General features: G+C 35.4%; 1 protein-coding gene across 1 annotated transcript in view; it reads left to right on the forward strand.

The window, feature by feature from the left end:
- Positions 1-15,637, forward strand: part of LOC136031744 (glutamate decarboxylase-like) — a 119,064-nt gene that overhangs the window by 90,319 nt on the left and 13,108 nt on the right. Inside the window, exons 6-8 of the mRNA XM_065711466.1 lie at positions 3,388-3,559; positions 8,238-8,305; positions 12,182-12,260. Coding sequence (XP_065567538.1) covers positions 3,388-3,559; positions 8,238-8,305; positions 12,182-12,260 — 319 coding nt within the window. The remainder of the gene's footprint in view (positions 1-3,387; positions 3,560-8,237; positions 8,306-12,181; positions 12,261-15,637) is intronic.

Genomic DNA, 15,637 nt, shown 5'->3' on the forward strand with positions numbered 1-15,637 from the left:
ACAGTAGAATATAATTTTAAACTGTAGAAACGCACTTAAGAAAAAACGTAAGATAATCTCCAGAAATTTGGTAATTTATGTGTGTAGAACTGAGAATTTCAAGTTATGATGCTAATTCTGAAGTTCCTACTGTAGTTCAAACACAACTAAATCGGGATTGTCTAAAAAATAGTAGGGAAATATTCATTTAACTATTCATTTTATAATTTATAGTATTGGGCTTAATTTGCAGAAGTCATTCCAAAGTACGTGAATTTTAACCATATGCTAACACCTTCGATGCTTAGTTTTTATACCATAAAAATTGACCGAAGGCGATTTATATCTCTTGTCTTTTCATCAAAGAGCTAGGTATACATAGTCCTAAAACATAAAATCAGTTAGTTTGTTTGCAATATTTTTATTCATGCATGCTGCATAGGGTATACAGAAATTATTTTTGTTCCTTCAAGTTTCAACTTTGTTTTTTACTTCCGTCAGAATAATATGGATGGTTATTGTTTACCACCTCCCACAAAGTTACAATTTCCTTGAAGTCCTTGCTTTCGAGCTCTTCCCGTCCGATTCAGGGATGTCCTGTTTTTCGTTTATCCCCCAATGGATAGCCAAAAAGCAGAATTTTTGTCAATCTGTCATGTTTCTTCTTAAAATGTGGTCTTCATCTAATGTTAGGTGAAATTGATTGTTTGAAGTTGAATTTCTTAAAATATGCGGTAAGGCTTCCTATTATGTCAGTTTTCCAGACTCCTTAAGAGGACACGGTCACTTAAAGAATCACCGCATCTCGTCCATTGATAACTTTTTTGGTTTGTGGTGTCAAACTACTTAGAATTGATTGGATGGAAAGTTTATTTTTGAATGAAAATCAACATTAGTGGACTGTGATGAAAAAGTTAAGAATCATGGCTAATTGGAAAAAAAACCATGACGGACAGTCTGAGTTAGATAATGTTAGGTGAAGTCGAAACACCCCAGCTCAAAATCCTACCAGTGAATCACCATTACAGAGTCAGCTAGCCTCCTCATCTAATTAGAAGAGGCTTACCTAGCCACCGCTCCCAAGCAAAAGTTGAAGTTGATTTTCTTATGCCAAACTACTTAGAACTGATTGGGTAGTCTTGCCATCACTTTCAAAGCTTGGATAGGAGATCTAAATTAACGACAAAAAAAACTAAAAGACGCACCTATTTCTCTGGAAATCTTGGAAAAACATTTAACTTACCCGGTTTTACGGCGGAGATGGTGATATTCAGATTTAATGAAACTCACATCATCATATCTCTACATTTCTATCTCACCATGATCACAAAAAGAGATTACATCATCAACAAACCGGCCCCAGAAACGGTGTTTCAGAGCAAAAGTATTCAAAATGGAGGCTTCAATAAAACCCATGTAAGAAGTGGCCAAAAAAGGTGAAAGGCTCGTACCCATTTGAAGACCTATAATTTGGGTGAAAAATTGATTGTTGTACCGTAAATATAAGGACGATGTATTGCAAAGACGAACAAGAAGCACATTGGTTTCGATATCCAATGTTCTATAGTCCATCCGGTCAGTATTATCTTCTAGTTTCTTTTAAAGAGCGAAGATCTCATGCAATTTTTCAGGGAAGCAGTTGAGGAAAGAAGAAGGACATTCACAGAAAGTTAACTCTCAATAGAGACACCGAAGAAACTTATTTAAGCCCTAATTATACTGAGCTAATTATTTCTGATCTTTTATATATAAATCAATAAAATCATATTTTGCAATCTAACGTAATCTGTGATGGTGTCTTACCTGGGAAGTGATTAGCTTTAAAAAAATGCTCTGTATACATTAAAAAATTGAATTACCATTCAGTATTGTATTTTTATTCAGTTACCCTTTCACCGTTGCATTAAAAGGGTTGTCATATTTTAGTTATTGTGTTTTCTTAAGGCTTGATTGATTGTATTATCCTTGCATTTTTATTAGTAATTAAAAAAAAAAAAGACTGGCCGCAGTCTCGTTTGAGGTTTTTTTGTGGAGTTTTATCTCTCTTTGTTGTTTATAGTAATTTTTGTCTATTATTGCGCACTGAGGACGGTCAAGTGGAGGTCTTGATCGAAATATCTGCAGTATAGTCTAAGTTTTTTACTGGCTCGTATTATCCTCGTTTCTCTCTTCTTTACTTTTTTTCATTTTGTCAACTATAAAATTAAGGCTACAACTGCCAAAAATAAGTATATAAAGTTATAATAATGAAGTATAGAATAAAGAATCTCTTTCACAATTTTAATTCCAGAATTATCGACCTTGCTGATCTTAAGCATAATATTACAATACTAGAAAGACAATACTAGAAAGGCTATTACAAAGCTAGAAGGTAAACATTTCATAGAGGTGTGTCTAGAGACTCAAGCCTCAGACCTTAAATCTGCTGCAATACCTTTGGCTTGTGAAAAGACGAAAGAAGGAATAGGCAGTGATAGGCAGACCTATGAAAAATCAAAAGACGTCCCCTGTTTATGTCGTAGCAAGTGAGAAGTTGAAGTGGTAAAAAAAATCGTATACTGAAGGAGCATAATATCATCAGGCAGCAACTGCTGCTCCATAAACGAAATTTTTCCCCAAGAAGTGGGAGAAGCTACTCCCACCATTTAGGAAGAAGCGCATGTCGATACAACTGACAATTCTATAAAATTTCAGCCTGCGAAACCTCCGTCACATAGCTAGAACAACCCATCGAGACAGAATCTCAAAGATTCTCGAAAGCGACTGAAGTGGAAATCAACAACTCTTCAGAAAGTGCAACTACAGAAGCTAAGTTGGTTGGGTCACACACATCGAACAGAAAAACTGCCACTACCAAAGTTGTCTTCAAAGGAAGGGTCCACGGAAGGTACAATCCTGGAAGGGCTAAGAAGGAACGGTTTAAAACTTCCGGATTGATCCCTTATGCCTTCTAAAGTAAGCACATGACTGGACATAATATACGAAACTAACACATGAACGTGCTAAGGAGATGATCTCAACACAACTGGGATGTAAGTCAAATAATTTATATAGGGGCTTGAAATACTGGATAGACTGGTAAATAAGTATTAGAAATGTTGCATAAGGTCACTTCTTCACTGTTATTAGTTTCATATGAAGCTTAGAAATAAATTATTAGAGATCCAATGCCATATATAGGCCATATTGACAATTCAATTCCTTATGAAATTGAACTGTGAAGGCACGTATGTAAGGAATTACTCGAGACTTAAAATTTGGATGTGGGTAAATTCCACTATTTCTTTAGTCTTAGAATTTATTTTTTCAAAACCTTGCAAATTAATAGCCTGTTACTCTTCTATGTATGATTATAATTCTCTATGCATTTCAACTTGCCTAAAGGCTAAATTGACACTATAATTACAGTGGCCATATGCTACCTGAAGAATTGGAAAGACTCGTCAAAGAAGCCTTGAAATGTGGCAAAAAGCCCTTCTTCGTTAATGCTACTGCTGGTACCACAGTGTTTGGAGCTTTTGATCCATTGAATGCTATAGCTGACATCTGTGAGAAATATGGGCTATGGATGCACGTTGACGTAAGTTATATTTCTTTACTACTGTTCAAAACAGATAAGAAGAGCAAACATAAAATGGGGTTCACAGTTATGTAACCCCTTACTGATTTAGTAGCCAAATTAACTTTATGGAAAAATAAACAAGAAGAGAAAACATAAAATGGGATTCACAGTTATGTAACCCCTTACTGATTTAGTAGCCAACTAAACTTTATGGCAAAATAAACAAGAAGAGAAAACATAAAATGGGATTCACAGTTATGTAACCCCTTACTGATTTAGTAGCCGACTAAACTTCATGGCAAAACAAATAAGAAGAGCAAATATAAAATGGGGTTCGTAGATATGTAACCACTTACAGATTTAGTAGCCAACTAAACTTCATGGCAAAACAAATAAGAAGAGCAAACATAAAATGGGGTTCACAGTTATGTAACCCCTTACTGATTTAGTAACCAACTAAACTTTATGGTAAAACAAATAAGAAGAGCAAACATAAAATGGGGTTCACAGTTATGTAACCCCTTACTGATTTAGTAGCCAACTTAACTTTATGGCAAAACAAATAAGAAGAGTAAACATAAAATAGGGTTCACAGTTATGTAACCCCTTACTGATTTAGTAGCCAAATTAACTTTATGGCTATCTAATTTCAAAAGCACTAACAAATACAAAAAATAATCGATGCTATTTTGTCCCTCAGTATTTATGGTCCGTGAAAAAGACCAAAAAGTATATTTTATTGTTCATCATATCCATCATTTTATTTATAGCCCATCACAAAAAACTGGGCAGAGCCCAGAAAAAGACGGAATGAAAATCAAGAAAAACAAAAAAGAAAGAACAGAGATAAAAGCACACTTTGACTACTACGAACTAGGGAAAAACAGAAATTATGAAGGAATGCAAGACTTCTGGCGTTCAGTAGAGAAATCATGAATACGCTTCTCAATAAGCATAGCTGGATTTACCAATTGATACTTTCTCTGAAGAAAAAAGTTACTTGTCCATGTTGGCAGTCACATTAAATACTTTACAAATCAAACAGTTTGTGCTAACGAGCTGTAAGTAAGGACCGAACTGGCTCATTAGTAATCAAAAATCTAGCAAACGGAATTTTGATACCAATAGATACATAAAAAAAAACTAGATTTTTATGCTGATTTTAAATATATAAGTTTTATCAAGTATAATTTTGCCCATCAAAAGTTAAAAGCCCAAGAAAATTTTCCTTATATTCAAAAAGGGGACAGACACCCCCCTAAAAGTCAAAATCACACCATCAGATTTAACGTATCAGAGAACCCTACTTTAGAGGTTTCAACCTCCTATCTGAAAAATATGGAATTTTGTATTTTTTGCGAGAAGAAAGATCACGGATGTTTGTTTTTTTCCAGGGGTGATTTCTTTGACCCAGTAGTCCTAGAATATCGCAAGAGAACGTATTCAAACGGAAAGTAATGGATCAAGTACCCTGTTTAAGTGACCAAATAACTGGGGGGCAATTAGTCCCGTCCCACCTTCATTTTTTCCCAAAGTCACCCAATCGATATTTTGATATAACCATTTCGTTCAACATAGTCGAAAAATTGAATAACTATATCTTTGGAGATGACTTAGTCCCCCACAGTCCCCGTCGGAAGGGCTGAATGCTTATGAACTTTGCCCATTGTTTGCATATAGTATCGATTATTGGGAAGTATACAGACGTTTTCAGGCGGGGGTCAGGGGGAGGTGGCTATGTGGGAGGATCTTCCCGTGGAAGAATTCTTATGGGGGAGGGATTTTCCCATGACGGAGGCGCCAGATTTCCCAGCATTATTTATAAACGATAAGAAATTAAATTATAAAAACAAGTTTTTAACTGAAAGTAAAGAGCAACATTGAAACTTAAAATGAACAGGAATTATTACGTTAATGAGTGGGCTCGGCCCCTCGTGAATTCTTCGCTCTTTACGCTGAAGTTTATTTTAATACTTTCGAAAGAACTATTTATTAAAATTAAACGGCCTTTGTGATTCAGGTGTCATCCACAAAGAATTGGAACAGAATTCAAACTTTAACGTAAAGAACGTGGTATTAACAAGGGGGAAACCCCCTCATACACGTAATAATTCCTGTTCGTTTTAAGTTTTAGTGTTGCTCCTTACTTTCAGTTAAAAAAAACCTGTTTTTTTATTAATTTCAAATAAAGGCAAAGAACTTGCTTTCTCTTACCACTATTAAAAACTGGAGAGGTCAAAGCTCTTTGACGTGCACCTTTCTGGATTGGAAATAGTAGACTACCGTCTTTAACTCCAGCTTTCAGATTTCTATACGTATATTTTAACCTTTCGTATATCATAGATATAACGTATATCTTAAAACTTTCTTATTGCTGCAATAATTTATTAGTAATACCATTTTTAATTATGTTTATATTGTGGATAAAATAAAAACCTACTACCTACCTACCTTTCAAATGGACATCAAGCAAAACCTGCGAAAATAAACATGAGTCAAAAGTTCTTAAAACATCGAGTGCACAGAAGACCAAGAAATCACCTCTGTCTTCAATATCCTTCACCCCATTTGTAATTAGAAAGAGAGCGAGCCTCCTACCTAAGCCTTGCTGACAGCCGAACTGGCGAGGTGGGGTGGAACATTTTTCTTCCATATCTCTTATAAAAATTGAATCAAAGAGCTTGAAAGTAGTACACGAGGCGGTAATGGGGCGACAAGAACTGCACAGAGAAGCTTCTTTTTTGCCCTTTTTAAGGATGGGAGTTATTTGTCCAACACAAAATTGCAGAGGAACTACACCACGGGCAGGGATCATCTGAAACAGTAGAGCTAAATGTTGCTCGGTTAAAGGATCTGGAAGTTGCAGGTGACTTGATGAAGTAGAATTCTCAAACCAAGGTGTAAGGAAATGAAAAAAAGGAGAAAGATGAATAATTGAAATAAAATAGATGCACAAATATACCTGGATAGTTACCAGGTAACAAACTACTTTGTAATAAAATGGCGTGTTGAGAACTCTGCACTAGAATACTTGTACATCAATTGATTGCAGTATAATAGCTAAAATAGCAGAATAAATCCTCCTGAACATCATCCGTCCCCTTAATAAATGTATAAGCATTGGATTAAATATACTTTTTAAGATAAAATGAGCAAAATAACTGTTTTGAAAGAATAAGTAATGTAACGGATACAGTCTCCAAAGAAGTATTCTATAATATTCATTGAACCGACCGTTTCATTACGTCAATTAAAGTTTTTTTTTTACAGAAAGTAAGGGGTGAAATTAAAACTTAAAACGAACTGAAAGTGTTCCGTATATGAAAGGGCTGTCCCCTTCTCAACGCCCCGCTCTTTACGCTAAAGAATTCATTGCTTAAAAAAGTAGAACTGTGACAAAGAATCAAACTTTAGCGTAAAGAGTGGAGCGTTGAGGAGGGGACAGCCCCTTTCATATACGGAATAATTTCTATTCGTTTTAAGTTTTAATGTCGCTCCTTACTTTCAGTTAAACAAAAGTTGCATTTTTATTCAATTTCTGAATGTTATTGAAGTAATGCAGGTTTTGATTTTGGCTCATCGTGCCTGATTAATTAGAATGAAATTTGCATATTAATTTTTGCTCTTTGGTTAAATGGCTTTCTCAAAGCTTTGATCGGACAATTTTGAGAAAAGGGGGGGAGGGGGCCTAGTTGCCTTACAATATTTTGGCTACTTAAAAAGATCACCAAAACATCAAATTTTATTTACAAACGACTTTATTAGTAAAAAATGTACGTAACTTACGAATTAACTTACGTAACGAGCTTCTATACTCTTATATTTTTACTACATGAGGGGGCAATCCCCCTCGTCAACACCTCGTTTTTTACGGTAAAGTTCGAAATTTTTTTCCAGTTCTTTAAGAATGACCCCTAAATCACAAAAAGCCGTTTAATTAAAATAAATTGCTATTTTGAAATTACTAAAAAAAAATTAGCGTAAAGAGTGAGGTATTGAGGAAGGAACGAACTCCCTCACGGACGTAATAATTTCTGTTAGTTTTAAGTTTTAATGTTGCTCCTTACTTTCAGTTGAAAAAACTTGTTTTTTATTTAATTTCTCATAGTTTTTTTCTAAATAATTCTGGAAATTCCAGCCAACCCTTCATAGAAATTTTCTTCCCCATGATAAGATCTCCTCACGTAACCAACATTCTAGGACCACTGGGTCGATAGGATCACCCCTAGGAAAAAAACAAATAAACACGCATCCGTGATCTTTTTGGCAAAAAATACAAAATCCACATTTTTGCAGATAGGAGCTTGAAACCTCTACAGTAGGGCTCTTTGATACGTTGAATCTGATGGTGTGAATTTCATTAAGATTCTATGACTTTAAGGGGTTTTTCCCTTTTTTCGGAAATAAGGGAAATTTTCTTGGACTCGTAACTTTTGATGGGTAAAAATGAACTTGAGAAAGTATCGGTTACTATTGAGCCTGGTCGCTCCTTACTACACTTTGTTACCACGATCTGTTTGATTGTTGGTCTTCTAAGAAAAAAATAATAATTCTGGCTTGCCTCTTTGTCACGGTGCAGTGGTATGTGCACAGCGTTAAATTAATTATCATTTCGTTAATTATCATTAATTAGATTAATGCAAGATTTTTCATAGTTTCTGATTGTGTAAAGTAACCCTGTTTTACTTAATTCTAGGCTGCTTGGGGCGGAGGATTGCTCCTTTCCAAGAAGTACAAGAATCTACGATTCAAGGGAGTAGAGAGGTAAATGACAGTTGTTACCATTATTAGCATCAGAAATCATAATTGACTGGCTAAGGTCATTAGATACCTTAAAAACTATTTTACGAGTTTCAGTGTCAAATGGCCATCTCAAAGACATAGGGCTCATTTGCGAATTTTCCCAGCACACCCCAAGCTGACAAACCAGCCAAATGATATTTGCTTTAAATTTGGTTAAAAATTGAAAGGGGATTTTAAATGTGTCAACAGTTCGAAAAACTAACGAGAGGCTAGTTTGAAATAAAGAAAAATTGTAATCTTATACTCACTGTAAAGCAAAGCGTATCTTTTTAACCTATGAGAGAGAGAGAGAGAGAGAGGAGAGAGAGAGAGAGAGAGAGAGAGAGAGAGAGAGAGAGAGAGAGAGAGAGAGAGAGAGAGAGAGAGAGAGAGAGAGAGAGAGAGAGAGAGAGAGAGAGAGAGAGAGAGAGAGAGAGAGAGAGAGAGAGAGAGAGAGAGAGATGGGTGTATTAATATAAATAACAAAACAAAACAAGCAAATGGCCCGAAGCAAAGCCTGTTTGGGCTTACAACCCCAATACACATACAAAAAAAACAATACGAAAAAGAAGAAGAAAAGAAAAAAAGAAAAGAAAAGGATAAGAAAAAAGAAAAGAAAAGAAGAAGAAAAAAAAATTAAATTACCCTGCATTTCAATCGATACGGAGTTACACTTCAAAAGAGACAAAACAAAAAGAAACTAAAACCAATTGATCAGTATCGCCTAAAACAAAGCCAACATCTTGGCTCCACTTGAGGTCCACTCAACTATCAAAACCATAAATATTAAAGCAAAATAGTTTTAATTCCCGCCGAAATTCAAGAAAATTATCCATTTTTCTCAAAGTCGTAGGTAAACAATTCCATGCATGGGATCCTAGATGCCGAATAGAAAATTGAGATCTACGGGTAATATGACATAAATAATGTTCCCGGTGTCTGCATGGTCTTCAAGGAAAGTGGATAGCAGCACAGAGAACTCCCAAAGCTGTTGAACTGCTCATGCGATACTTCCTTTGATATTTTCCCAAGAGGTATGGTGAAATATTTTTAGGGAGTGCACCTTCCTGAACTTTAAGCAGAATATTCTGCGCCATTTAATCAAAAAACAAACTTCACAGTCTCTAATGATGTAGGTTTCACTCAATCTAAATATCTCCATCTCCGCCACAAAACCGGATAAGTTAAATGGCTTTCCCGAGATTTCCAGAGAAGTAGGTGCCACTTTTAGTTTTCTGTCGTTTATTCGGATCTCTTATCTAAGCTTTACAAGTTATGGAAAGACAGTCAAATCAAATCGTTACCCGACTTTCCGTGTAGCCCCAGACGGTTGGCCAAAAAGGACAATCTTTGGCAATCTGTCATCCTTCATCCGCAGAACATGGTCTAGCCATCTCAATCTTTCTTTCATTATAGCCCTAGAAAGCGGGATTGAACCGCATTTTTCGTACAACCTACTGTTTGAAATATGGTCAGTCAGTCGGGTACCCAGAACAATCCGTATGCAAGTTCTCTGGAAAACATCTAGTAAATTTTCATCTTCTTTTCGGAGCGCCCATGCTTCAGAGCCATATTTGACCACTGTCATCACTGTAGCTTCCAATATTCTAATCTTAGTTTGCAGACTTATCTTTCTATTCTTCCAAACTTTTTTTAACTGCGAAGAAACACAGCTATTCTACTTTTTACATCTTCACTGCTCCAACCGTCTTTACTAATAATACTACCAAGGTAAGTGAAGCTGCCCACCTGATCAGTCAATTTGTTATCAATTAATTAATTAGGATATCTCTTACTTTAACTATATCTTTTATGTAACATGAGGTCTATTCACTTAATGTATTGCCTAGGAGAACTTGCCAATTTCAGAAAAATACCAATTCATCTAACGTACACTTTTCAAGGAAAGGTACAATTTTGCTTTTTATGGCTACATAGAAATTCCTTTAGTAGGCTAATAAAAACTGGTGTATATTTACGGGGGGGGGGGAGATTGTCCTGACGACCAAGCGCAGATATAGTTTATGAAAACAGTGAGCAAGACAAATAAGTCTTCGGTCCTCTCATGCAGTGTTGTCCGAAATTTATTGTCCTACAGCATTTTTTTGGTTATTCAATCAGGCTTTCAAAAGTTTTCGATCAATCAGTTATCACAGAATTTTGATCCAGTGAATTTTGGGTCTTTTACGGAGTTTAAAGGTATTGTTTAACTCCCATGAGGAGTTTAAGGCGTTTTTTTCATTCTTGAAGATTTCTGTCGTGGTTCTAAGCTATTCTTTTGACTAAACTGAATGGAAAATTACTATTTTAAAATCAGTATAACATGAGAAATACTTTTCAGCAAACAGTTTCTTAAAATCTGATGTTTTTATTCTGTTTTTAGGCTACAATGGGGCGTGGTTTGATCTTTACTAGGTTGCAGCTACAATTGAAACCATGATAAGCCCTTATCTTTTTAATGCATAAATTAAACAATAAAAGCATTTGAGGAAAAAGTAGGGAGTCGAGCCTGTCGATGCAGCAAATAAAAACTAACTGCTTACTAATTTTGTTCAATAACAAGAGAGCAAAATAGCCAAAATTTAGTGCAGCTCCGGAAGCAGGATTTTTAAGAGAAATTTAAGGAAAAAATAGGGGAGTCAAGAGCCTCTTGGTGAAGCAAAATTTTGCTCTGGGTGCACCATTCAAAACCTCTGACGAATATACGCTGCAATTGATAAGGAAAGAAATTAGAAAGTTTCATAGTGTTTTTGTGACGATAAGCGACTTTCTTTGTTTTATACAAATCGTTCAATAAAAACATGACGGGAAAATAGGATTGGAAAGATGCTCTGGTTATAGCAAATGACAAAAAATGGCAATAATTTTGAAGTGTGGTAGTTCATTTTTCAAATGTTTAGCTTTTTAAGATTAATTATACAGTCATCACAGAAATCCTGATAGTTTTGAACAATCAAAAAAAGTGGATGGGATCTTTTTTCAGCATGAAGATGACTTTCTATTTTTCTTCTGTCCAGTTATTTAAAAAAAAATTATAGTGAGCAAAATAGTAATGTCTACACAGAAAAAGCTCTTCACTTCAAATTTTAGGTTAATTGATCACGTTCTTGGGGGATAATTTATGAATATAAGCAAATAGTAAGCCATGTCCCCTTGAATTCCCGAACCAGTGACTTTTATCACTGATTTTGATAAATGTACAACATTATTCACAAAATTCAATTTCTCAGCATTGATTCTTTTGCGCTATATATTTTACGTATTGTTACACCTTACCACACTACCTTCATCAGAATTGTATTCAATCAGCACATATAGCACCAAGTCGAAGTTAAAACAAAACTGTATTACCACAAATAGGAAGGATGGTCCCCTTCGAGGTCTCTAGAGTCTTAAGTTTCATTTGTACTTTACTGAAAACCTAATGGATTGTCACAAATATCACAAATTGAGATTTTTAAAAGTCTGTTTATTGACTATTGTCAAACAGAACAGGGAAAAACATAAAAATTTGGGGTACAAATCCCAAATTAATTTATATGTTTAATTCAATTTTTATGTTTATTTCTGAATTTCACTTATTTGAAGAATGATTCTGTTCAAATAGTGAAACCATTTGGCACAAACAACTAAAACTCAGTTCAAATTCTGCTAGTTGAAGAATCAGATCTTAAATAACCTAAAAACTTGGTACATTCCTCCAAAATTTCAAAAATATAACAAATAAATCTGTGTCAGTGTCCATTCAGGTTTCTCAGGACTTGGCAAAATTGTCCATGACCTGGTGCTAGCATGCAACCCATACTTTGGGAAATGCTGACCTAAGCCCTTGAGTCCACTGATCACTTTAATTTCTAGGGCTGACTCTGTTACTTGGAACCCCCACAAATTGATGGGAGTCTTACTTCAATGCTCTACCGTTCATTTCAAGGAGAATGTAAGTATCTTAGTACTAGAGTTTGAAGTTTCAAGTACTTTAAGTGTTAGTCTAAGGCAAAAACGAAGAAGTTACTTTTTTAAGTATTTTTCGATTAGTCATATCAGTATTGCTAAATTGCTACAGTTACAGCATTTACCATTTTATAAGAACTAAGCTGATATTTATTCAAATAAAAATAAAAAAGGACATGGGAGAATAAAGATTGCATATTCAAATAAATGCCTACCTAAGGTCCTACCTATTAGAATGACTGTAGGAAAACACAGAGAAATGCAATAATCGACGAAACATCGTCTCATAAACGTTTATTGCTATACCTTAGTTACTATTTACTATTTTATTTGGGCCTTAATACCTTAATACATTATTTTATTATAAGTTATTTTGCTATTGGTGGATGTTTTTTACTATTTCAAATTTATTTGCACTGAATATACAAATGCTATACATTTAAAATAAAAATTATTAGGAGAAAAACTATTTACAATTATATTAATAAATGTATAATTAGCTGATAATTAAAATAGCTGATACAGACTATTTTTATTAGGTTTTGGAAGCAGGTACGTGGGCAGGAACTTTGTCAGGGGTGGGCAATAATGCAGATGAAGATTGGACTTGATAATTTGAAAAATAGGTGCCAAGAAATTTAAGAAAACTTTGGATTATAGGGAAATAATACCTCAAGACCCTCTCTCCGTATGTTCCTGATTGGCAGTACCCGTTTCCCATGAAATATCAAAAAGAACTCGGATGATACGGATATAAATTTGGTAATATTTTGTGCCGAAGGTGTATTAAAGTAGAAACATTAACTTTTTATGGAACCAATTAATCTTCAATTTATAAAATTTATATTTAAAGTTTGTAAGATATAAAATTCAGAATTCTATGGTACGAAAGTCTTCGGTACGTTATGAAAAAGGTTCGACATAGTAGCAGCAAAACGGAATTTCTAGATGAGCATTTGATAAATTGGGTAACCAAAATGATAAAATTTTCCTAGAAAGCCTTATACACAGGCCAGGATTTACCAATAGGCCCAAAATGTCCAGGCCAAGGGCCGCACAATGCCAGAAGGCACAATAAATTATCACTGAGTGAATCTTTTCTTATCAAAAAATAGACTGCTATGATTTATCGTCAAAGTGTTAGATGCACTCCACCACCAGACTGCCTATTCACAGAAAAGTGATTTTAAAACAACACAGGAATTTCGTGGCCACCTATAAACTGTCAGATGTCTCCCAAGAACGTCAGCGATTCAGTACCACCTCTCTCCTTCATTACTTTTGCCCCATCAGTTGTATTCTCTTCAGTGCTTCCACTATCTCCAAATTTTCGGGGATTTCCTCAAAAATCTCGTAATAACGCTTGGACCTAGAAGCGTCAAAACTTTAATTGTAGCCCTACTTATACGCTTGATCAGAATCGCCGGTCTAGACACTTGGATTGCCATTTCTGTTTCATGTTTTAAAGGTTTAACAATTTGTTTGTGATGATTGTGATGATTATAAACAGTGTAAATGCACAGAATGGTTTTACAGGTTTTTGTACCAGTCTACTGTGAAAGGACTTGTCAAACAGTTCGTGGTAACGAACTGTAGTAAGGAGTGACCCGGCTCAATAGTAACCAAAACTCTAAAAAACGGAATTTTGATACCAATAGTTGCATCAAAAGAATCGTGCTTTAATGCTGATTTTACATAAATAAGTTTCATCAAGTTTAGTCTTACCCATTAAAAGTTACGAGTTTGAGAAAATTTGCCTTATTTTAGAAAATAGGGGGAAACACCCCCTAAAAGTCATAGAATCCCCCCTCAACGCCCCGCTCTTTACGCTAAAGTATTTACTGTTTTAAAAAGTAGAGTTGAGAGAAAGAGTCAAACTTTTGCGTAAAGAGTGGGGCGTTGAGGAGGGAACAGCCCCTTTCATATACGGAGTAATTTCTGTTCGTTTAAAGTTTTAATGTCGCTCCTTACTTTCAGCTAAAAAAAACCTGTTTTTTATTTAACTTATAAAACAGATCGTGGTAGCAAACTGTAAGTAAGGAGCAAGACAGCTGCATAGAAACCAAAATCGTCGAATCGTAATAAAAACCACATCATCAGATTCAGTATATCAGAAAACCCTACTGTAGAGGTTTCAAACTCCTATCTGCAAAGGTGTGGATTTTTGTAATTTTTTTTGCGAGAAGAAAGAGCACGCATACGTCTTTATTTGTTTGTTTTTTTCCAGGGATGATCGTATCGACCCAACGGTCCTAGCATATCGCTAGAGGGCGCATAGAGGGCTACCGGAAATTAATAGTTTTAGTGCCCTTTTTAAATGACCAAGAAGATTGGAAGGCAACTAGGCCCCCTCCCCTGCCCCTTTTTCTCGCAGCCAATTCGCGCAGCCAATCACAACAAAATGTAGCATATACAGCGTGACTTAACGCTCCTTTTATGTCGTTATTAAAGAAAAAAACAAGTTTTTTAACTGAAAGTAAGGAGCGACACTAAAACTTAAAGCGAACAGAAATTACTTCGTGCATGAAAGGGGCTGTTCCCTCCTCAACGCCCCGCTCTTTACGCTAAAGTTCGACTCTTTCTCTCAATTCTACTTTATAAAACAGTAAGTAACTTTAGCGTAAAGAGCGGGACGTTGAGGAGGGAACAGCCCCTTTCATACACGGAGTAATTGCTGTTCGTTTTAAGTTTTAATGCTGACTATGCTGAACAAAATGGCTATCTCCTAATTTTGATCCGTTGAATTCGGGAAAAAATGAGCGTGGGAGGGGGCCTAGGTGCCCTCCAATTTTATTGGTCACTTAAAAAGGTCACTAAAACTCTTAATTTCCGTTAGAATGAGCCCTCCTGCGACATTCTAGGACCACTTGGTCAATACGATCACCCCTGGGGAAAAAACAAAAAACAAACAAACAAACAAATAAACACGCACCCGTGATCAGTCTTCTGGCAAAAGTTCCACGTAGATAGGAACTTGAAACTTCTACAGTAGAGTTCTCTGATACGCTGAATGCGATGGTGTGATTTTTGTTAAGATCCTATATTTTTTAGGGGGTTTTTCGCCCTATTTTCCAAAACAAGGCAAATTTTCCCAGGCTCGTAACTTTTGATGAGTAAGACTGAATTTAATGAAACTTATATATTTAAAATCAGCATAAAAATCTGATTCTTTTGATGTATCTAATAGTATCAAAGAATTGGTTTTTAGAGTTTCGTGTACTATTGAGCCGGGTCGCTCCTTACTTACAGTTCGTTACCATGAACAGTTTGATTCCAAATTTAAGCAGGTCTCCTTTTATTACTCCAGGAATGCGATGTGAGATAGACGGAGACGAACAAAAACACATAATAGAAGTTTCCATT

The sequence above is a fragment of the Artemia franciscana genome, chromosome 10, assembly GCF_032884065.1.
Source record: "Artemia franciscana chromosome 10, ASM3288406v1, whole genome shotgun sequence".
NCBI classification, from domain to species: Eukaryota; Metazoa; Arthropoda; class Branchiopoda; order Anostraca; family Artemiidae; genus Artemia; species Artemia franciscana.